The 15,994-nt window shown below is 36.1% G+C and overlaps 1 protein-coding gene across 1 annotated transcript in view; it reads left to right on the plus strand.

The window, feature by feature from the left end:
* LOC132551110 (potassium channel subfamily T member 2-like) overlaps positions 1 to 15,994 on the plus strand; it is a 56,311-nt gene that overhangs the window by 27,787 nt on the left and 12,530 nt on the right. Inside the window, 17 exon segments of the mRNA XM_060215219.1 lie at positions 94 to 304; positions 1,026 to 1,190; positions 5,199 to 5,335; positions 5,967 to 6,030; positions 6,671 to 6,779; positions 7,094 to 7,202; positions 7,642 to 7,791; positions 8,470 to 8,717; positions 8,847 to 9,123; positions 10,101 to 10,206; positions 11,461 to 11,633; positions 11,931 to 12,002; positions 12,629 to 12,763; positions 13,556 to 13,667; positions 14,149 to 14,250; positions 14,859 to 14,942; positions 15,518 to 15,658. Coding sequence (XP_060071202.1) covers positions 94 to 304; positions 1,026 to 1,190; positions 5,199 to 5,335; positions 5,967 to 6,030; positions 6,671 to 6,779; positions 7,094 to 7,202; positions 7,642 to 7,791; positions 8,470 to 8,717; positions 8,847 to 9,123; positions 10,101 to 10,206; positions 11,461 to 11,633; positions 11,931 to 12,002; positions 12,629 to 12,763; positions 13,556 to 13,667; positions 14,149 to 14,250; positions 14,859 to 14,942; positions 15,518 to 15,658 — 2,395 coding nt within the window.

The following is a 15,994-nucleotide window of genomic DNA, read 5'->3' on the forward strand; positions in this document are numbered from 1 at the left end:
ATTGATTATAGGTGTGCTGTAATCAGAAATATTTGATTGGTTGTTGTTGTTTATATCAATGAAACTACACTTCCTGATTAGTTGCTTGTCAAGTAAAATGAAATTTCTGATTGTTTGCAGTGTTTGTGGTATACAACATCTACAAAGGGGAGGTAACCAACAGTTCGGACTGTTTGAGTCATGTTGGTTCTCCGTGGTCACCTTCTCTACTGTAGGCTATGGAGATATATGCCCTGACATCTGGATATCTCAGTTCTTTATGATATGCATGATTGGGGCTGCACTTATTGTCTTGCCAACACAGGTATTTATAATACTTTAATGCCCCAATGAATCGTGATTGCTTAATGAAAGTATTTTTCATAGATATGATGACTGCTATGTTATATGAGCATTCACTCACTTTTTCTTATAAGATGTTGGTGTATTTTGAGGAAGAAACAGATTATTTTTTAACAGAGGTCTGTTTATGGTGTTACAACAATGACATAACTAACTACCTAAAATAAATCTAATGAAAAAAAAAAAATGAAAACCTAAACTAATACGAGGTATTGCACACATGTGCACACGAGCTGCCAAAAATGGCGACCACGCGCTGCAGCACGTGCACAATACAACGAAAAAAACTGTAAAAATATCAAAATATGGCGATAGTCGTCCGACATCTGACACCAAATGTAGTGATGTCCAATGTGTGTATAACACACAGGAACCACCACGGTTGCTCCCAGCTCCCAAACCAACAAATGGTACAGTGAGGTTACTCACGTTTTGTGAATCACATCCGTTCGGTTTGCTGGTCAAGAGTCAAGAAAAGGCTGTCCGATGGTCTCGCGCCAAACTGTCACAGGAGCTCCACGAGATCTCGTGGTGTCAATGTCATCGCATGTCAGCGGTGACAACCAGGGGAGATAATTCACCCCGGTTTTCACTACAATATCTTTTAATGTTAAAAATCTGAATTGCACATGATATACATTTAATTTAAGTCATGCTGACTTTATCCTTCATGTCTTCAATAGTTTGAACAGTTAGCGTTTTTCTGGATGGAGCGTCAGAAGCAGGGCGGGGCATACAGCAGTCACCGTGCCCAGACAGAAAAACATGTTGTCGTGTGTACAACCACTCTCCAAGCAGACACCATAATGGACTTCCTCAATGAGTTCTATGCCCACCCTAAGTTACAGGTAGGTCAACCCTTAATTACATAGGATTGTAGTAAGCTTATAATTCTACCCAAACTTTAGGGAAATTACTGACTCAATGTAAGGTAATGTTTGGGGATTCTAGGATTTCTAGGTGACATTCAAGAACACTGGAATTGGACAGATTTCTATCAGCATTAGTTGATATATAAAAGTCATAGTGCAACCCCCTTTAAATAAAGATATCATTTACTTTGAAATTTGTTAGATGAGAATGGCAGCATTTACATTATTAGTATCTTTCACTTAATTACTTATTCAGTAGATGATGTTTCAAAGCAAGCTTCTGACATTTTTAACCGGTAAAAAACCTGACATTAATCATTGAAGAAAATAATTTCTGAAATGGACAGGTTTAGATGAAGATGGACACATTATACGCCTGTCAGTAGTACAAGTATCAGAGATCAAAGGCTTTGTTCTACATAATATGAGATGTTAGATCCTTTGACCAACTGCCTTTTTTACAATGTCATCAGTTTCAAGCACCAATCCCATGTGATTCAGGATCAATCTGACAGTCATCAAGCAACAGATAAGATAAACTAGATTCTCCACCTGTGGTTTACATATATGGTGCATGTAAATATCATGATAAACTATTTGAGCATGGTATAGTGGTGTAATGGTATATATGTAAATATGATAAATTATTTGAGTTTGGTATAATGGTGTATATGTAAATATCATGATAAACTATTTGAGTATGGCATAGTGGTGTAATGGTATAAATGTAAATATCATGATAAACTATTTGAGTATGGCATAGTGGTGTTTAATGCAGATAATGCTTCTAGCTGTTTATTAATAGAAAACTGTTATATTTCGGAAAACCTTAAACATGTTAATATACCATGTGTATTTGGTCACCAGATCGGAAGGAGTTGAGGAATTTCAGGCAGGGAGATACACATTAACCTGTTACTGGGAAAACCATCCTGGTTATTGTGGCTGGCATTTCTATCTGTGAACGTTTTACTCAGTCTTTTTTCTCTCAATATTTTTTCACAAATAATATGACTAGGGCCTTGTACAGGATTTGAATTTGTTACTGTTTCTCTGTAACTTTAAGGAATAAAACAATATTTTATCTGCTATATGGTATTGGGTATGATGAGAGAAATCCTCGATACTCAAGGGATTGCAATCACTTTTGCATTCTGCACCCCTGTAACATGTTATGGCAAAATTGAAGGCACAAACAAAGTAAGTCCTTTCATCTTGTCCACTAAGTGTTGCACATGAAACCTTCAGTTTTGCCATAACATTCCATAACCACTACATAATCACTCCAGGGGTTTATAATCACTTTCGCTCTCTGCACCCTTGGAGTATCGAGGATGGATGACAAAAGCAAATTAATGTAATGTTGGAAGAAGTAAGATTTGTTTTGTTTTGTGAAAAATGTGATATCTGTCTATTTTTTTATTTGGTAATCATTAATTATTCACTCAGAGTTATGACTATAAACTTTAAGAATTTTACTTGAAATTTTCACAAAAACTGTAAAATCACAATAGGAGAACCTTGCATAACTCCAGTGGGAGTTAAAAAAAACCCAGAAAAACTTCAGGCAATTTTCTTTCATGAGCCAAAGCTACACCTCTTAACAAAGCCTATAATACTAAAAATTTCCAAACATTCCTGACTGGGGCATTTGTGTCACTCTTATACATGTAGTTTCAACCTAAAATCAAGAAAATGTGTCTATCTGTAAGTCAAATGTTTCCGCTCATTAAAATTGCAGGGGAGATAACTCCTTTAAAAGTTTGTCTAATGAAATTGGTCATTCTATGAAGAAGTATGACAATACTCAAACCATGGATATTATTTCCACACCAAGATGTATGAAAGATTATTACCAGACATTAGACCTGTCACTGTAAGTGGACTTCCTAGTTGGTCAAAATGTATGACATAAAGAAATTTGAAATGCAATTCAGTTTTACATTTGGATGCATAGCTGTTTGATGTGTTATTTTTTGTTTGCGTTACATTAAACAGCAGAGACGGGTAGTATTTTTCTAGGGACATTTTCTGTCAAAGGGACATTCATGTATGAATATGATAGCCAGTATTAGGAGTTCCAGAAGTTGTATTGATTTTCACTCTCTAACAGAACATAACTAATGAATATGCATGCCATGAAAAGAATTCAGTTCCCATGAGCACACTGACTTTATGTGTCCATATGATGTATGTATAATTGGCAGGTTTATAGTACAAATGGTGGCATGGGACTTTGATTGTTAGACCTAATATCAGAATACACAAGTGTCAGTTTAAAAGCAAAGTCAAAATTCACATGTGTCAGGTGAGACTTAATGCTAGAATATACTGGTGTAAGCTTAGACCCAAAGTCAGAATACTCAAGTGTGGGGAAAGACCAAATGTAAGAAGACACGGATGTCAGGTTAGGCATAATGTCTTAATACAAAAGTGTTAGGTTAGACTTTATGTCAGAAGACACAGGTGCTATACCTAATGTCAGATGACACAGCTATCTCTTTAGACCAAATGTCAGAATACACAGGTATCAGGTTAGACTTTGTCAGAAGACACAGGTGTCAGATTAAAGGTAGATTATCTACAGAACCTGAAGGGATGAAGGGTAGACTACCTACAGAACCTGAGGGTATGAAGGGTAGACTACCTACAGAACCTAAAGGTATGAAGGGTAGACTACCTACAGAACCTGAAGGTGTGAAGGGTAGACTATCTACAGAACCTGAGGGTATGAAGGGTAGACTACCTACAGAACCTAAAGGTATGAAGGGTAGACTACCTACAGAACCTGAAGGTGTGAAGGGTAGACTACCTACAGAACCTAAAGGTATGAAGGGTAGACTACCTACAGAACCTGAAGGTGTGAAGCGTAGACTACCTACAGAACCTGAAGGTATGAAGGGTAGACTATCTACAGAACCTGGAGGTATGAAGGGTAGTCTACAGAATCTTGAGGTATGAAGGTGTGAAGGGTAGACTGCCCACAGAACCTGGAGGTATGAAGGGTAGACTATCTACAGAACCTGAGGGTATGAAGGGTAGACTATCTACAGAACCTGAAGGGAAGACTATCTACAGAACCTGAAGGTATGAAGGGTAGACTACCTACAGAACCTAAAGGTATGAAGGGTAGTCTATCTACAGAACCTGAAGGTATGAAGGGTAGTCTACAGAACCTGAAGGTATGAAGGTATGAAGGGTAGACTACCTACAGAACCTGAAGGTATGAAGGGTAGACTATCTACAGAACCTAAAGGTATGAAGGGTAGTCTACAGAACCTGGAGGTATGAAGGTGTGAAGGGTAGACTACCTACAGAACCTGAAGGTATGAAGGGTAGACTACCTACAGAACCTGGAGGTATGAAGGGTAGACTACCTACAGAACCTGGAGGTATGAAGGTATGAAGGGTAGTCTACAGAACCTGAAGGTGTAAAGGTATGAAGGGTAGACTACCTACAGAACCTGAGGGTATGAAGGGTAGTCTACAGAACCTGGAGGTATGAAGGTGTGAAGGGTAGACTATCTACAGAACCTGGAGGTATGAAGGGTAGTCTACAGAACCTGGAGGTATGAAGGTATGAAGGGTAGACTATCTACAGAAGTTATAGCTACGTACTTAGGGGACTAGTCACTGAGGTATAACAAAAGAGGAAAAATGTAATCATGTACCAAGATTTGGACTGGAAAAATGCCAGATTCAAAATGGCTGCATTACATATGGGCTATAGAAACACTAAATCCTTTTTCAATATATTCCAGTCTTCTTCAAGAACTGAAGGTTTCTAGCTATATCACTGTTTTAGGATTTATTTTGTTGAGTACCAAATAAACATGATACAGGTGAGACCATGACAGACTCAAACCCACGACTTCTAAATTGAAGACGAGTACCTCAGGCAATGGAGCTGTCCAATGATCATTGATATGTCCAGTTCACTTCTACTGCACACAGTTGAAGTCTTTCTGTTCTTTGATTTTTCAGGATTACTATGTAGTGTTATTATCACCATGTGAGCTGGACTCCACAATGAAGATGTTACTACAGGTTCCACTTTGGACCCAGAGAGTCATCTATATTCAGGGGTCAGCTCTCAAGGACTCAGATCTTACTCGATGTAGGTGGGTATATAACGGTTTCCTCTGTAGATCAAATGAATCACCTGCAGGTTTCTCTGTAGATCAAAAGAGTCGTATGTATAGATACAGGCATCAGCTCTCAAGGACTTGGATGTAACCCATTGTTGGTAGGTGTATCACAGGTACTTCTGTGGACACAGAAAGTCATATAGGACTCGGATCTTGCTTGTGTCTATTATAAATCTTATGGTGTCAAACTAAATAACTAAATCATGTGTTATTCTGATGTAATATCCAACAATTACAGTTATAATTCTTGTAGTAGAGTGCTCCAGTGATCTGTGATTGATCTGAAATAGGAAATGTTTTAACTTTGTTTGGCACTTTGAATTTTATATGAACATCTCCATTAGTGATGAACTATTGACCTTTTGATTATAAAGAAGGGAGTTAATCCAATTTGATATTGGTCATTTTTCAAGACATCCCAATTCCTCACTGAAATGACCAGAAGAAACAAAGAATAAATTGTCCTATAAATTAATAGGATAAAGGTTTCTGGTATATATTGATGATGACAAGGTTGAAAATCTCTGCATAAAAAGAGGTCAAATTTTTATTACTGTTTCCTGAAAACCTAAGGCAGATAAACAAGATTTGCCCTCTGTTTCAGGATGCAGGATGCTTTAGCATGCTTTATCCTTGCGGCCCGAAACCAGAGTGATAGAACAGCAGCTGTAAGTATTGTCACTGTATAGCCATAGAAGTATCTAAGGTAAATGAGGTGTTATCTTTACTAAACAAAGATAAATGATGTAACAACTGCTCCAAGGAATGGTGAGGAAAGCAAACTTAATTAATGGGCTATAGGTGTAGTATTCTGTCACAAAGGTACTATACATGTTCATTGTCTAAAAATACTGTGAACTTGTATCACTTTTAAATTATTGTGTATCTGACTCGGAAAACCATATCACTTGAAATGGTTTAGGCCTGATACATCCTTTTAAGGGTAAAAATGTTAGTGTATATCTTTTAAGTGTGTACTCCCAACATTTCACTTTCATGGTTTGTCAAAGGCCACAAATGATGAATATATCCAAACATTGATCAGTTCATGGACAGTACCTTGAAGTACAAGGATATTGAACACGATATTTATATATCAATGAAAGATGTCCATGTTTGAACTGAAAGTTAGGTTCCAAAATGGTGTAACCTTCCAAACATTACTGGGTGCAACATGATAGATATGCTGTAAATGTTAAGATTCCTTGTGAGCATTACAGTCTCTTTTTACCTCTTATTAGGTCAGATGCTTCCTGTGGTATGCCGAGATATTAATTGCCTATAATGTCACGTTCTTTCTGGTTTCAGGACCAGCACACCATTCTCAGGTCTTGGGCTATCAAAGATTTTGCACCAGACTGTGCTCAGTATGTACAGATCTTCCGGCCAGAAAACAAATTCCATGTCAAATTTGCAGGTCAGTAGTTTGTCTTGTTGTTCAGTCACGGTTAAACCCTTACAGTGTACTGTATTTTTACTTTGTGAGTTTTACACTTACCTTAGAGTCCTTATATAGATAATATTGTATAATCTTCCAAATGCATTTTTAAACTTCATTCTGTGCAGATTTTTTTGTTCTTTTTCAACAGAGGCATACTGCAGTTAAGTTTATTGTTTCAGAAATTGTTGGAGTATTGATTTGTAAACAAAGGCGATGGGTGAGATCATGATCATCAATATGTTTGTTGAAACATATCATAGTCATGCATGTGTTTTCATTTCTATCTCCAGAGCATGTGGTGTGTGAAGATGAATTTAAGTATGCCTTACTTGCCAACAACTGTTTGTGCCCAGCCACTTCCACTCTGGTCACACTCCTGTTACATACCTCCAGAGGCCAGTAAGTGTGTCCCTCATAAGTCAATCTCCTGTTACATACCTCCAGAGGCCAGTAAGTGTGTCCCTCATAAGTCACTCTCCTGTTACATACCTCCAGAGGCCAGTAAGTGTGTCCCTCATAAGTCACTCTCCTGTTACATACCTCCAGAGGCCAGTAAGTGTGTCCCTCTTGAGTGATCAGTCACTCTTCTGTTAATTACATCCAGAGGCCAGTAAATGCATCCCTCATTAGTCACTGGTTACTCTCCTATTCCATACATTGTACATCTGTCTGTCTGATCTTAACAAGGAAAAGTGCAGTACACAAAAACCATCTATCTCTTTTTCATATCGGAGTTATTGTCCTTTCTTAATTTTTATACTTAAATTTTGTCCCATTTGAGGTGCATAACTTATCTATGACAGTCTTTGTTCTGTAGTGCAGTTTTTTTTGGTTGCAGTGAGGGGCAGACATCATCAGAAGAGTGGCAGAGACTGTATGGTGGGTGTTCAGGCAATGAGATTTACCACATCAAACTGCGAGACAGTAAATTCTTTGGGGAGTACGAGGGCAAAAGTTTCACATATGCTTCCTTCCATGCTCATCGCAGGTCAGTGTTCTAATACAATAATACATGTACCAGATTCACAACATTTTCTGTGAACAAAAATCATATTGAAGTAACCAAACAACAATATTTTTATATAAATTAATTTTGCAAATAAACACGGAAAATGTAATAAAGATTTCTTCAAACAAGTCAGGTAAATTGTCAATTCATCAGCCATGTCACTGATATATGAAATTCTCTGGTGGTTTTTTAACAGCTTTCTTGGAAGACATTTTATTTTGTAAAGAATCCTACTAGCTGTAGTAACCATAGTTATCCTCTAAAAGCCCCCTCATTTAATGTAAAAGTTTCATATTTAAGTTTTGGGAAGGCTTACTTGTGAACAACATTTACCTTACAATTTCAATATTCTGCGCAAATGAAGAAGGGGGCTTATTTGTGGGCAGGAGCTTATTTACGGATAAATATGGTAACTTGGAACATCCCATAAAATCTGGTAAATTGAGAATAGGAACGCTTTGTTGTATTTTTTTCTTTCGTATGTTTTCAAAGTAAAGCTATCTATTTTACATCCTCTGAATTTTATTCTAATGGAATTACTAAACGAGACGAATGAAATAGAAAGGAAGACATTAACTGTATTGAATTCAGGGGAAATTGTCAATCATGTATCTTAAGAAATATGAATCATATAGAATGTTTTGAACAAATTGACAGGTTTGGTGTGAGTTTGGTTGGCATACAACAATCTGACCTGAAGGATTCTAATATACAATTGAACCCAGGTCCCAGGCATATCATGAAAAAGTCCGACATCTGTTTCTACCTAAATATCACAAAGGAAGAAAACACACGTACATTCAACTTGGCTCAGTCCCAGGAGGAGGGAGGCAAGATGGACCAACAAAACTTGCCTACTGGTGCTAAAGAGGCATCCAAAGTGGCTAGCATGATAGCTAGTGTGGGTAGGTATTACTATGTTTGTGTATGGCTTGCTAATTGTCATTATCTGAAAGGTCCCGTGTTTTCTTCAATATTTAAAAAAAAACAAAAGCGATGAACTGTTCATATGAAGACTATTTGTCACTAAACAGGTACAGTAGCCTTAGAGCTCCAGCATACACGGGCCAACATTCCAAACCCGTCCGAGATCACCCGTCCACCTGCTCCCACTCGTAAGGATAGTAAGAAGCTTCAACTGGACTTACCAAAGGGCCTCAACATTGCTAGTTTACAGAAGCGCCCCAGTATTGCACCAGTTCCGGCAGTGCTGGAAGCCAATGATATCCGTATACAACTCAGCTCAGATGTGGAATCCGAGGAGGAGGAGGATGACATTGTGTTTGACTCAGAAAATGAGCAAGACTCTGAGTATGTCTTATGATAAGTCTTGGCCAGCACATTGTGCTATAATCGGTCAAAAAGAGATGTTGATAATCTTTGCAGATGACACAATTTTATTTGTTAATATGTATGCAAAGCTTCATAGTTTCATCTTGTATCTTGTAGTACACAGATTGATTTCCTTAACAGTTACATCTGATAATTTTTTTGTTATAAAATACTTAATTTGATTGACAGGTACATCTAATGAATTTGGTATAAAGTAATTAATTTAATTGAGAGGTACATGAAATACTTAGCGCACCTGGTTCGAAGTGCCAAATGAGCTTATGTTGTGGTGCGGCATCCATCCGTCCATCTGTCTGTCATGTGGTGTCAACTTTTCTCTTTAAACAACTTCTTCTCAATTATCAATGAACCAAATGTTTTGATATTTGACTTGTATGTTCTTAGGATGAAGCCTGACAAAGTTTGCAAAAAGAAAAGACCTGGACGTATATTTAAGGTCACAAGGGTCAAATTTGTTAAATCATTTAAACGACTTTTTCTCTCGAGCTAAAGCCTCAAGAGTCATGAGAATTGGCTGGGATGTTCCTGGGATAAATCCTGACAAATTTTCGGAAAATAAATTACCTTGACTTATATTAATGTTTACAGGGGCAAAATTTGTCAAAATATGTAAACAGCTTCTTCTAATGAACTTGAAGGCCTAGAGGCATGATATTTGGCAGGTGTGTTGCTAGGATGAAGTGTGACAAAGTTCGCAAGAAAGAAATGACCTTGACTGATATTTAAGGTGACAGGGGACAAATTTGATGAAACCTTTTTACAACTTCTCCTCATGAACAAAAAGGCCTAGAGACATGCTATTCGACTGGTTTATATATATATATATATATGTATATCCATGGGGCCTCTTGTTTTCAATGGAAATATTTTTTGTTGAATTTTATTGACAGGTACATGCAATGATTTTCATATGAAACAATTATTTTGATTGACAGATACATCCGAGGGTTTCCTCCTATCACGCCTTATGTTGGTACTAGTCCTACTCTGTGTCACTTGATGAAGGAGAAACGCCCTCTTTGTTGTCTCCAGCTTGCCAATGTAAGTTAAACTATTACCAAGATCAGTCAGATTAGCCAATGGAACCTGATCTTGTTCAATAAACCTTAATTATTCTATCATTAAACCTTTACTATTATACTACTTCAAGGGGAAAATCAAAACTTGTTGTTTAATGATATTTATATTTAAATTTTAACTTTTGACAGAATGAAAAACCATGTGAACAACTAACTGATCATTCACTAACTGTGACATGATCTTACAACAGACCACCATTACACAGGTTATAATGACATCAGACAGTGTCCAGTCAATTTGACTCATAATAGATTTCTGAAAACAATTTCGTAAGTTGCATTTGCTAATAAAGACAAATTTCTGTATTCTATATGTAACATTAGCCTGTAAATGCTGATTGTTTATCTTTGTTACAGACCTGTAAATGCTGACTGTTTATCTTTGTTACAGGCCTGTAAACGCTGATACATTGTTTATCTTTGTTACAGGCCTGTAAACGCTGAATGTTTATCTTTGTTACAGGCCTGTAAATACTGACTGTTTATCTTTGTTACAGGCCTGTAAACACTGATACATTGTTTATCTTTGTTACAGGCCTGTAAACACTGATACATTGTTTATCTTTGTTACAGGCCTGTAAACACTGATACATTGTTTATCTTTGTTACAGACATGTAAATGCTGATTGTTTATCTTTGTTACAGACCTGTTAATGCTGATTGTTTATCTTGGTTACAGAACGGTAAATGCTGATTGTTTATCTTTGTTACAGACCTGTTAATGCTGATTGTTTATCTTGGTTACAGATCTGTTAATGCTGATTGTTTATCTTTGTTACAGACCTGTAAACACTGATACATTGTTTATCTTTGTTACAGACATGTAAATGCTGATTGTTTATCTTTGTTACAGACATGTAAATGCTGATTGTTTATCTTTGTTACAGACCTGTTAATGCTGATTGTTTATCTTGGTTACAGGCCTGTACACATTGATCTTTGTTACAGACCTGTAAATGCTGATTGTTTATCTTTGTTACAGACCTGTAAATGCTGATTGTTTGTCTGTTACAGACCTGTAAAAGCTGATTGTTTGTCTGTTACAGACCTGTAAATGCTGATTGTTTATCTTTGTTACAGACCTGTAAATGCTGATTGTTTATCTTTGTTACAGGCCTGTAAATGCTGATTGTTTATCTTTGTTACAGACCTGTAAATGCTGATTGTTTATCTTTGTTACAGGCCTGTAAATGCTGATTGTTTATCTTTGTTGCAGGCCTGTAAACACTGTAGCTATAAGACTACAAAGGAGTATAACTGGACTAACAGAGCCATTATTCTGGCAGCAGATTTTGCCAGTAATGGTATCTACAACTTTGTTGTACCACTACGTTCTCATGCTCGACCTAAATCTAGCCTGAACCCTATTGTGTTAATGCTGGGTAATATGTAAGTATCTTTTAACTGTAATACGTTGTTTCCATCATGGAAAAGTTATTAATTCATATTTATTTCTTTATAGCACAACAAGTTAAAGATTCTTTTGTGATGTTTAATGATGTAAGTGAGAGTTGATAATCACAAATTTGTCACATGCAAATTTTAAATGTGTAAACGTGCCTTGCAAAAAGTCTTATTCACATATGAACTTAGCAACTACGACCTTGACGCAAATGCTCCATTATCAATGCAAATTGATGTGTGATTGATGAATGACCTATAACGCCATTTATTACTCTGTTGTAGACCAGACACTGCCTTCCTTGACACGATTTGTCACTTCCCTCTTGTCTTCTGGATGATAGGATCCATTGATTCGTAAGTCAACTAAAAGTACCCTAGTTATCTTACAATATGACATTCCAAGTATATTAGTTCACATTTCACATGGAGAGAAATCATGTAACTAAATTATCTTTTTTTCATTATGGAAGCAAGATTTCAGAAGATGCTGTATTGCATTGCGATATAAAAATAAGGGTGACTGACAAATAAACTTTCCCTTGTTTCACATCTTGAAAAGAGATAAAAAAACTTATGCTTGTTTGTATAACACACAGTATAAGTGACATCATAGCGACTTGCGTTTCTGTTAGTCCTTACTGTCTATTTGTCTGTTTGTCCTTTCATCTGGTGATAATAGGTCCAGACAGTATTTTTGGTTTCAACTTGGTGAATTAAATAACACCATTTATTTCAGTATGTCATCCAAGTTCAATTTTTGGCAAATTTTATTCAACATTACAATAGTTATGTCCCTTCTCTCATTTTTTTGGTGGCAGGCAAATCACTTTTACCACTGTCTAATGATAATTGGTATTTATATAGCTAAGTAACACAGCAGGATTTCAGAGATCTTTAGAGTTCACTAACTCTCTATCACTCACTGTGTAATGAATCTAAGAAACACATGTAACATGCAATATTTTTCTCTGATTTTCCAGCATTGACAATCTCCTACAAGCTGGGATAAATATGGCTGACAATGTGGTGATTGTGAACAAAGAAACATCAAACTCTGCTGAAGAGGATACATTGTCTGATTGTAACACTATAGTTGGGGTCCAGACCATATTTAGGTGAGTTTGTTACACTATAGTGGGGGTCTACACCATAATAAAGTGAATTTGTTACACTATAATGGGGGTCCACACCATATTAAGATGAATTTTTTACACTATAATGGGAATCCACACCATATTAAGGTGAATTTGTTACACTATAGTGGGGGTCTACACCATATTAAGGTGAATTTGTTACACTATAGTGGGGGTCCACACCATATTAAAGTGAATTTGTTACACTATAGTGGGAATCCACACCATATTAAGGTGAATTTGTTACACTATAGTGGGGGTCTACACCATATTAAGGTGAATTTGTTACACTATAGTGGGGGTCCACACCATATTAAGGTGAATTTGTTACACTATAGTGGGAATCCACACCATATTAAAGTGAATTTGTTACACTATAGTGGGGGTCCACACCATGTTAAAGTGAATTTGTTACACTATAGTGGGGGTCCACACCATATTAAAGTGAATTTGTTACACTATAGTGGGGGTCTACACCATATTAAGGTGAATTTGTTACACTATAGTGGGGGTCTACACCATATTAAGGTGAATTTGTTACACTATAATGGGGGTCCACACCATATTAAAGTGAATTTGTTACACTATAGTGGGGGTCCACACCATATTAAGATGAATGTGTTACACTGTTTAAACATTTGTTTTTCAGATGAGAAAAGAACATCTGAGTAGTTTTATATTTAAAAAAGGGTGTAGAGAGCTGTCCTTGATTTACTTAAACATGGTTATCCATCTCATGCTATCTTACATGTGTTTCTTTGTAACATTTTCCAGACTATTTCCAAGTGCCAATATTATAACGGAGTTATCCCAGTCATCGAACATGAGATTTATGCAATTTAGAGCCAATGACACATACTCCTACACCTTGTCAAAAATGGAAAAGGTTTGTATGTCTCCATTCAGTTTTATGTTTAAGAGAGTGAAGTTCTCATTATCCCAATGTAGCAATCATGGAGGTGATATAGCATTTCATTCATATGTGCATGCTTATTTTCACTTTTAGTCATCACTCTAGCAACTTCATTTCTCAACTAACTTTGATCAAACATCATTTATTAGTCAAGTACCACAATACCCTGAACGAATCTGTTTTTTAGTGTGCCAGGTCATCTAAAGGTCACTTACATACTTAGGAGTATACATAAGAACATGTTTTAGTTGATGGTTTTGTCATGACAATTAATGTTGAAGTATTATAAAACATCAAGATCATGTAAGGAAAAATAGCAAAACAATATTTGGTAGTTCTGTCAGTATAAATATCACATACCAGTTATATTTTATTAATTGCGGCTGAAATGATATTTACAATATTCATACTGTAGTAAAATGACTAAGTGTTGAAATGTGACTCTACTTTGCAGAAAGAGAGAAGTCGTGGTTCTCATCTCTCTTATATGTTCCGACTTCCATTTGCTGCTGGAAATGTGTTCAGTGCCAGTATGTTAGATACTTTACTATACCAGGTAGGTATACTGGTCAGTTGAGGTCATCTTGTGATCACTGAAGGTCACCATATGGTCATAGAAAATCACTTGTGAGTGTTGACGTTCACCTTGTGATGCTTGAAGGTCACTTTCTAATAACTGAAAGTCAGCTTTTGTCATTGAAGGTCACATACATTTAAAGATACACACAGTATTTGACATGTCTGCTGTTATTGGCTCGCTCAGGTAGATCATGTGATCTGGCTTTTCCTTCTGAAATAATTTCATTGTCTTTACATACATATTCCTAGGAAAGGTCAGTGCCATAGTCTATTGGGATTCAATTTATCTTGTTTTTTAATGCATCACAACAAGAAATGCTCTGCAGAGTAGAAAATATAAGGGAAGACTACTCTTTCTTCAACATTGTTTTAATTTCCTGTGAACTATGAAAATAATGCTGCCAGTTGGTGCTGCTTGATGTCGTCAGCAGTGCATGGTTGCCATAAAAAACAAAACCATTCTTCTTTTCATTGCAATATGAGTTAACTGAGGAAGCACTGGCTATAGACATTTTGGATTTCATGAAAGATGTATACAACCTCTGCGTTGAAATGTGAGATATATATGTCATATATGGATTTCAGGCATTTGTGAAGGAATATCTGATAACATTTGTGAGACTTCTACTGGGAATTGACCAAGCTGTTGGCTCTGGACATCTGTCATGTGTGAGTTACTTCCCTTTAGTGATATTTGATTATGCCTTGCCTGTCAGGTATCTAAGCTGTTTCCTTTAATGGAAGTGGTTGAAAAAGAATTTGTTATTTACAACTTAAATCTAGTCTAATCATCTAAAATACAATAAGTCAAAAAAACTTACCATAACAACAATATACTGTTAGTGTACTGTCAAGGCATTGTATATAAATAACTTTAAGCTCAATGACACAAATTCAAGTATTTATACTGTATAAAGAAAAAAAATATCACTTGTACCTTTTATCACAATTTTTGTACATATAATCAATAACTTCATCAAAATAAGTCTTCCCAAAGCTGTTCATAACGTTTTGGAGAGTGGTAAAAGTTTTGTTTACAAAAGTAAAAAATTGAATGAATGCTTTACACATACCTTGCAAATCAAATATGACATGCATGTGATAGGCTAAGATAACTCAATAAAGACCAAAGGTATTCCTGTTGCCTTGCATTGGACATTATATAAGATTTCTTTCTTAACTCTGAAATTAATGTAAAAATCTAGACTGATTATTCAGCACCTTTCTGATTTTCGTTTTCACAGATGAAAATCAAAAAAGAGGATCTTTGGATCAGGACTTACGGTCGATTGTATCAGAAATTCTGCTCCACCACATGTGAGATTCCTATAGGGATCTACCGTACTCAGGTTCACCATGAGCACACAGGGGACGCCACTTCACCTGTAAGTCCAACCTATAAGTAGGATTGCAACTGATCAAATTAATTCCTTTAGATTTTTTTTTATTTTACCTATTTCTCTTTATATTTATATTAAATATATGTATAAATTTTTTATACTAGGTAGATTTACAAATCTTTTTCACTTATTTCATAAAGCAATTCTTAGTGAGTTTGTAATGTTTTCAATATATAATATAAATGAATTATTGTCAATAAGATAAAAGAAAGGAGGTGTGGTCAGTCACAACAAATTTAGGATCTTCACTGTAATGACTTTATTATTACGTCTATCGGCTTCTTCTGGACAGTCAGGACAGGTCCTGAAAAAGCCCAGATG

The sequence above is a fragment of the Ylistrum balloti genome, unplaced genomic scaffold (assembly GCF_031769215.1).
Source record: "Ylistrum balloti isolate Yb309-2 unplaced genomic scaffold, AGI_CSIRO_Ybal_v1 Utg370176, whole genome shotgun sequence".
Taxonomy (NCBI): Eukaryota; Metazoa; Mollusca; class Bivalvia; order Pectinida; family Pectinidae; genus Ylistrum; species Ylistrum balloti.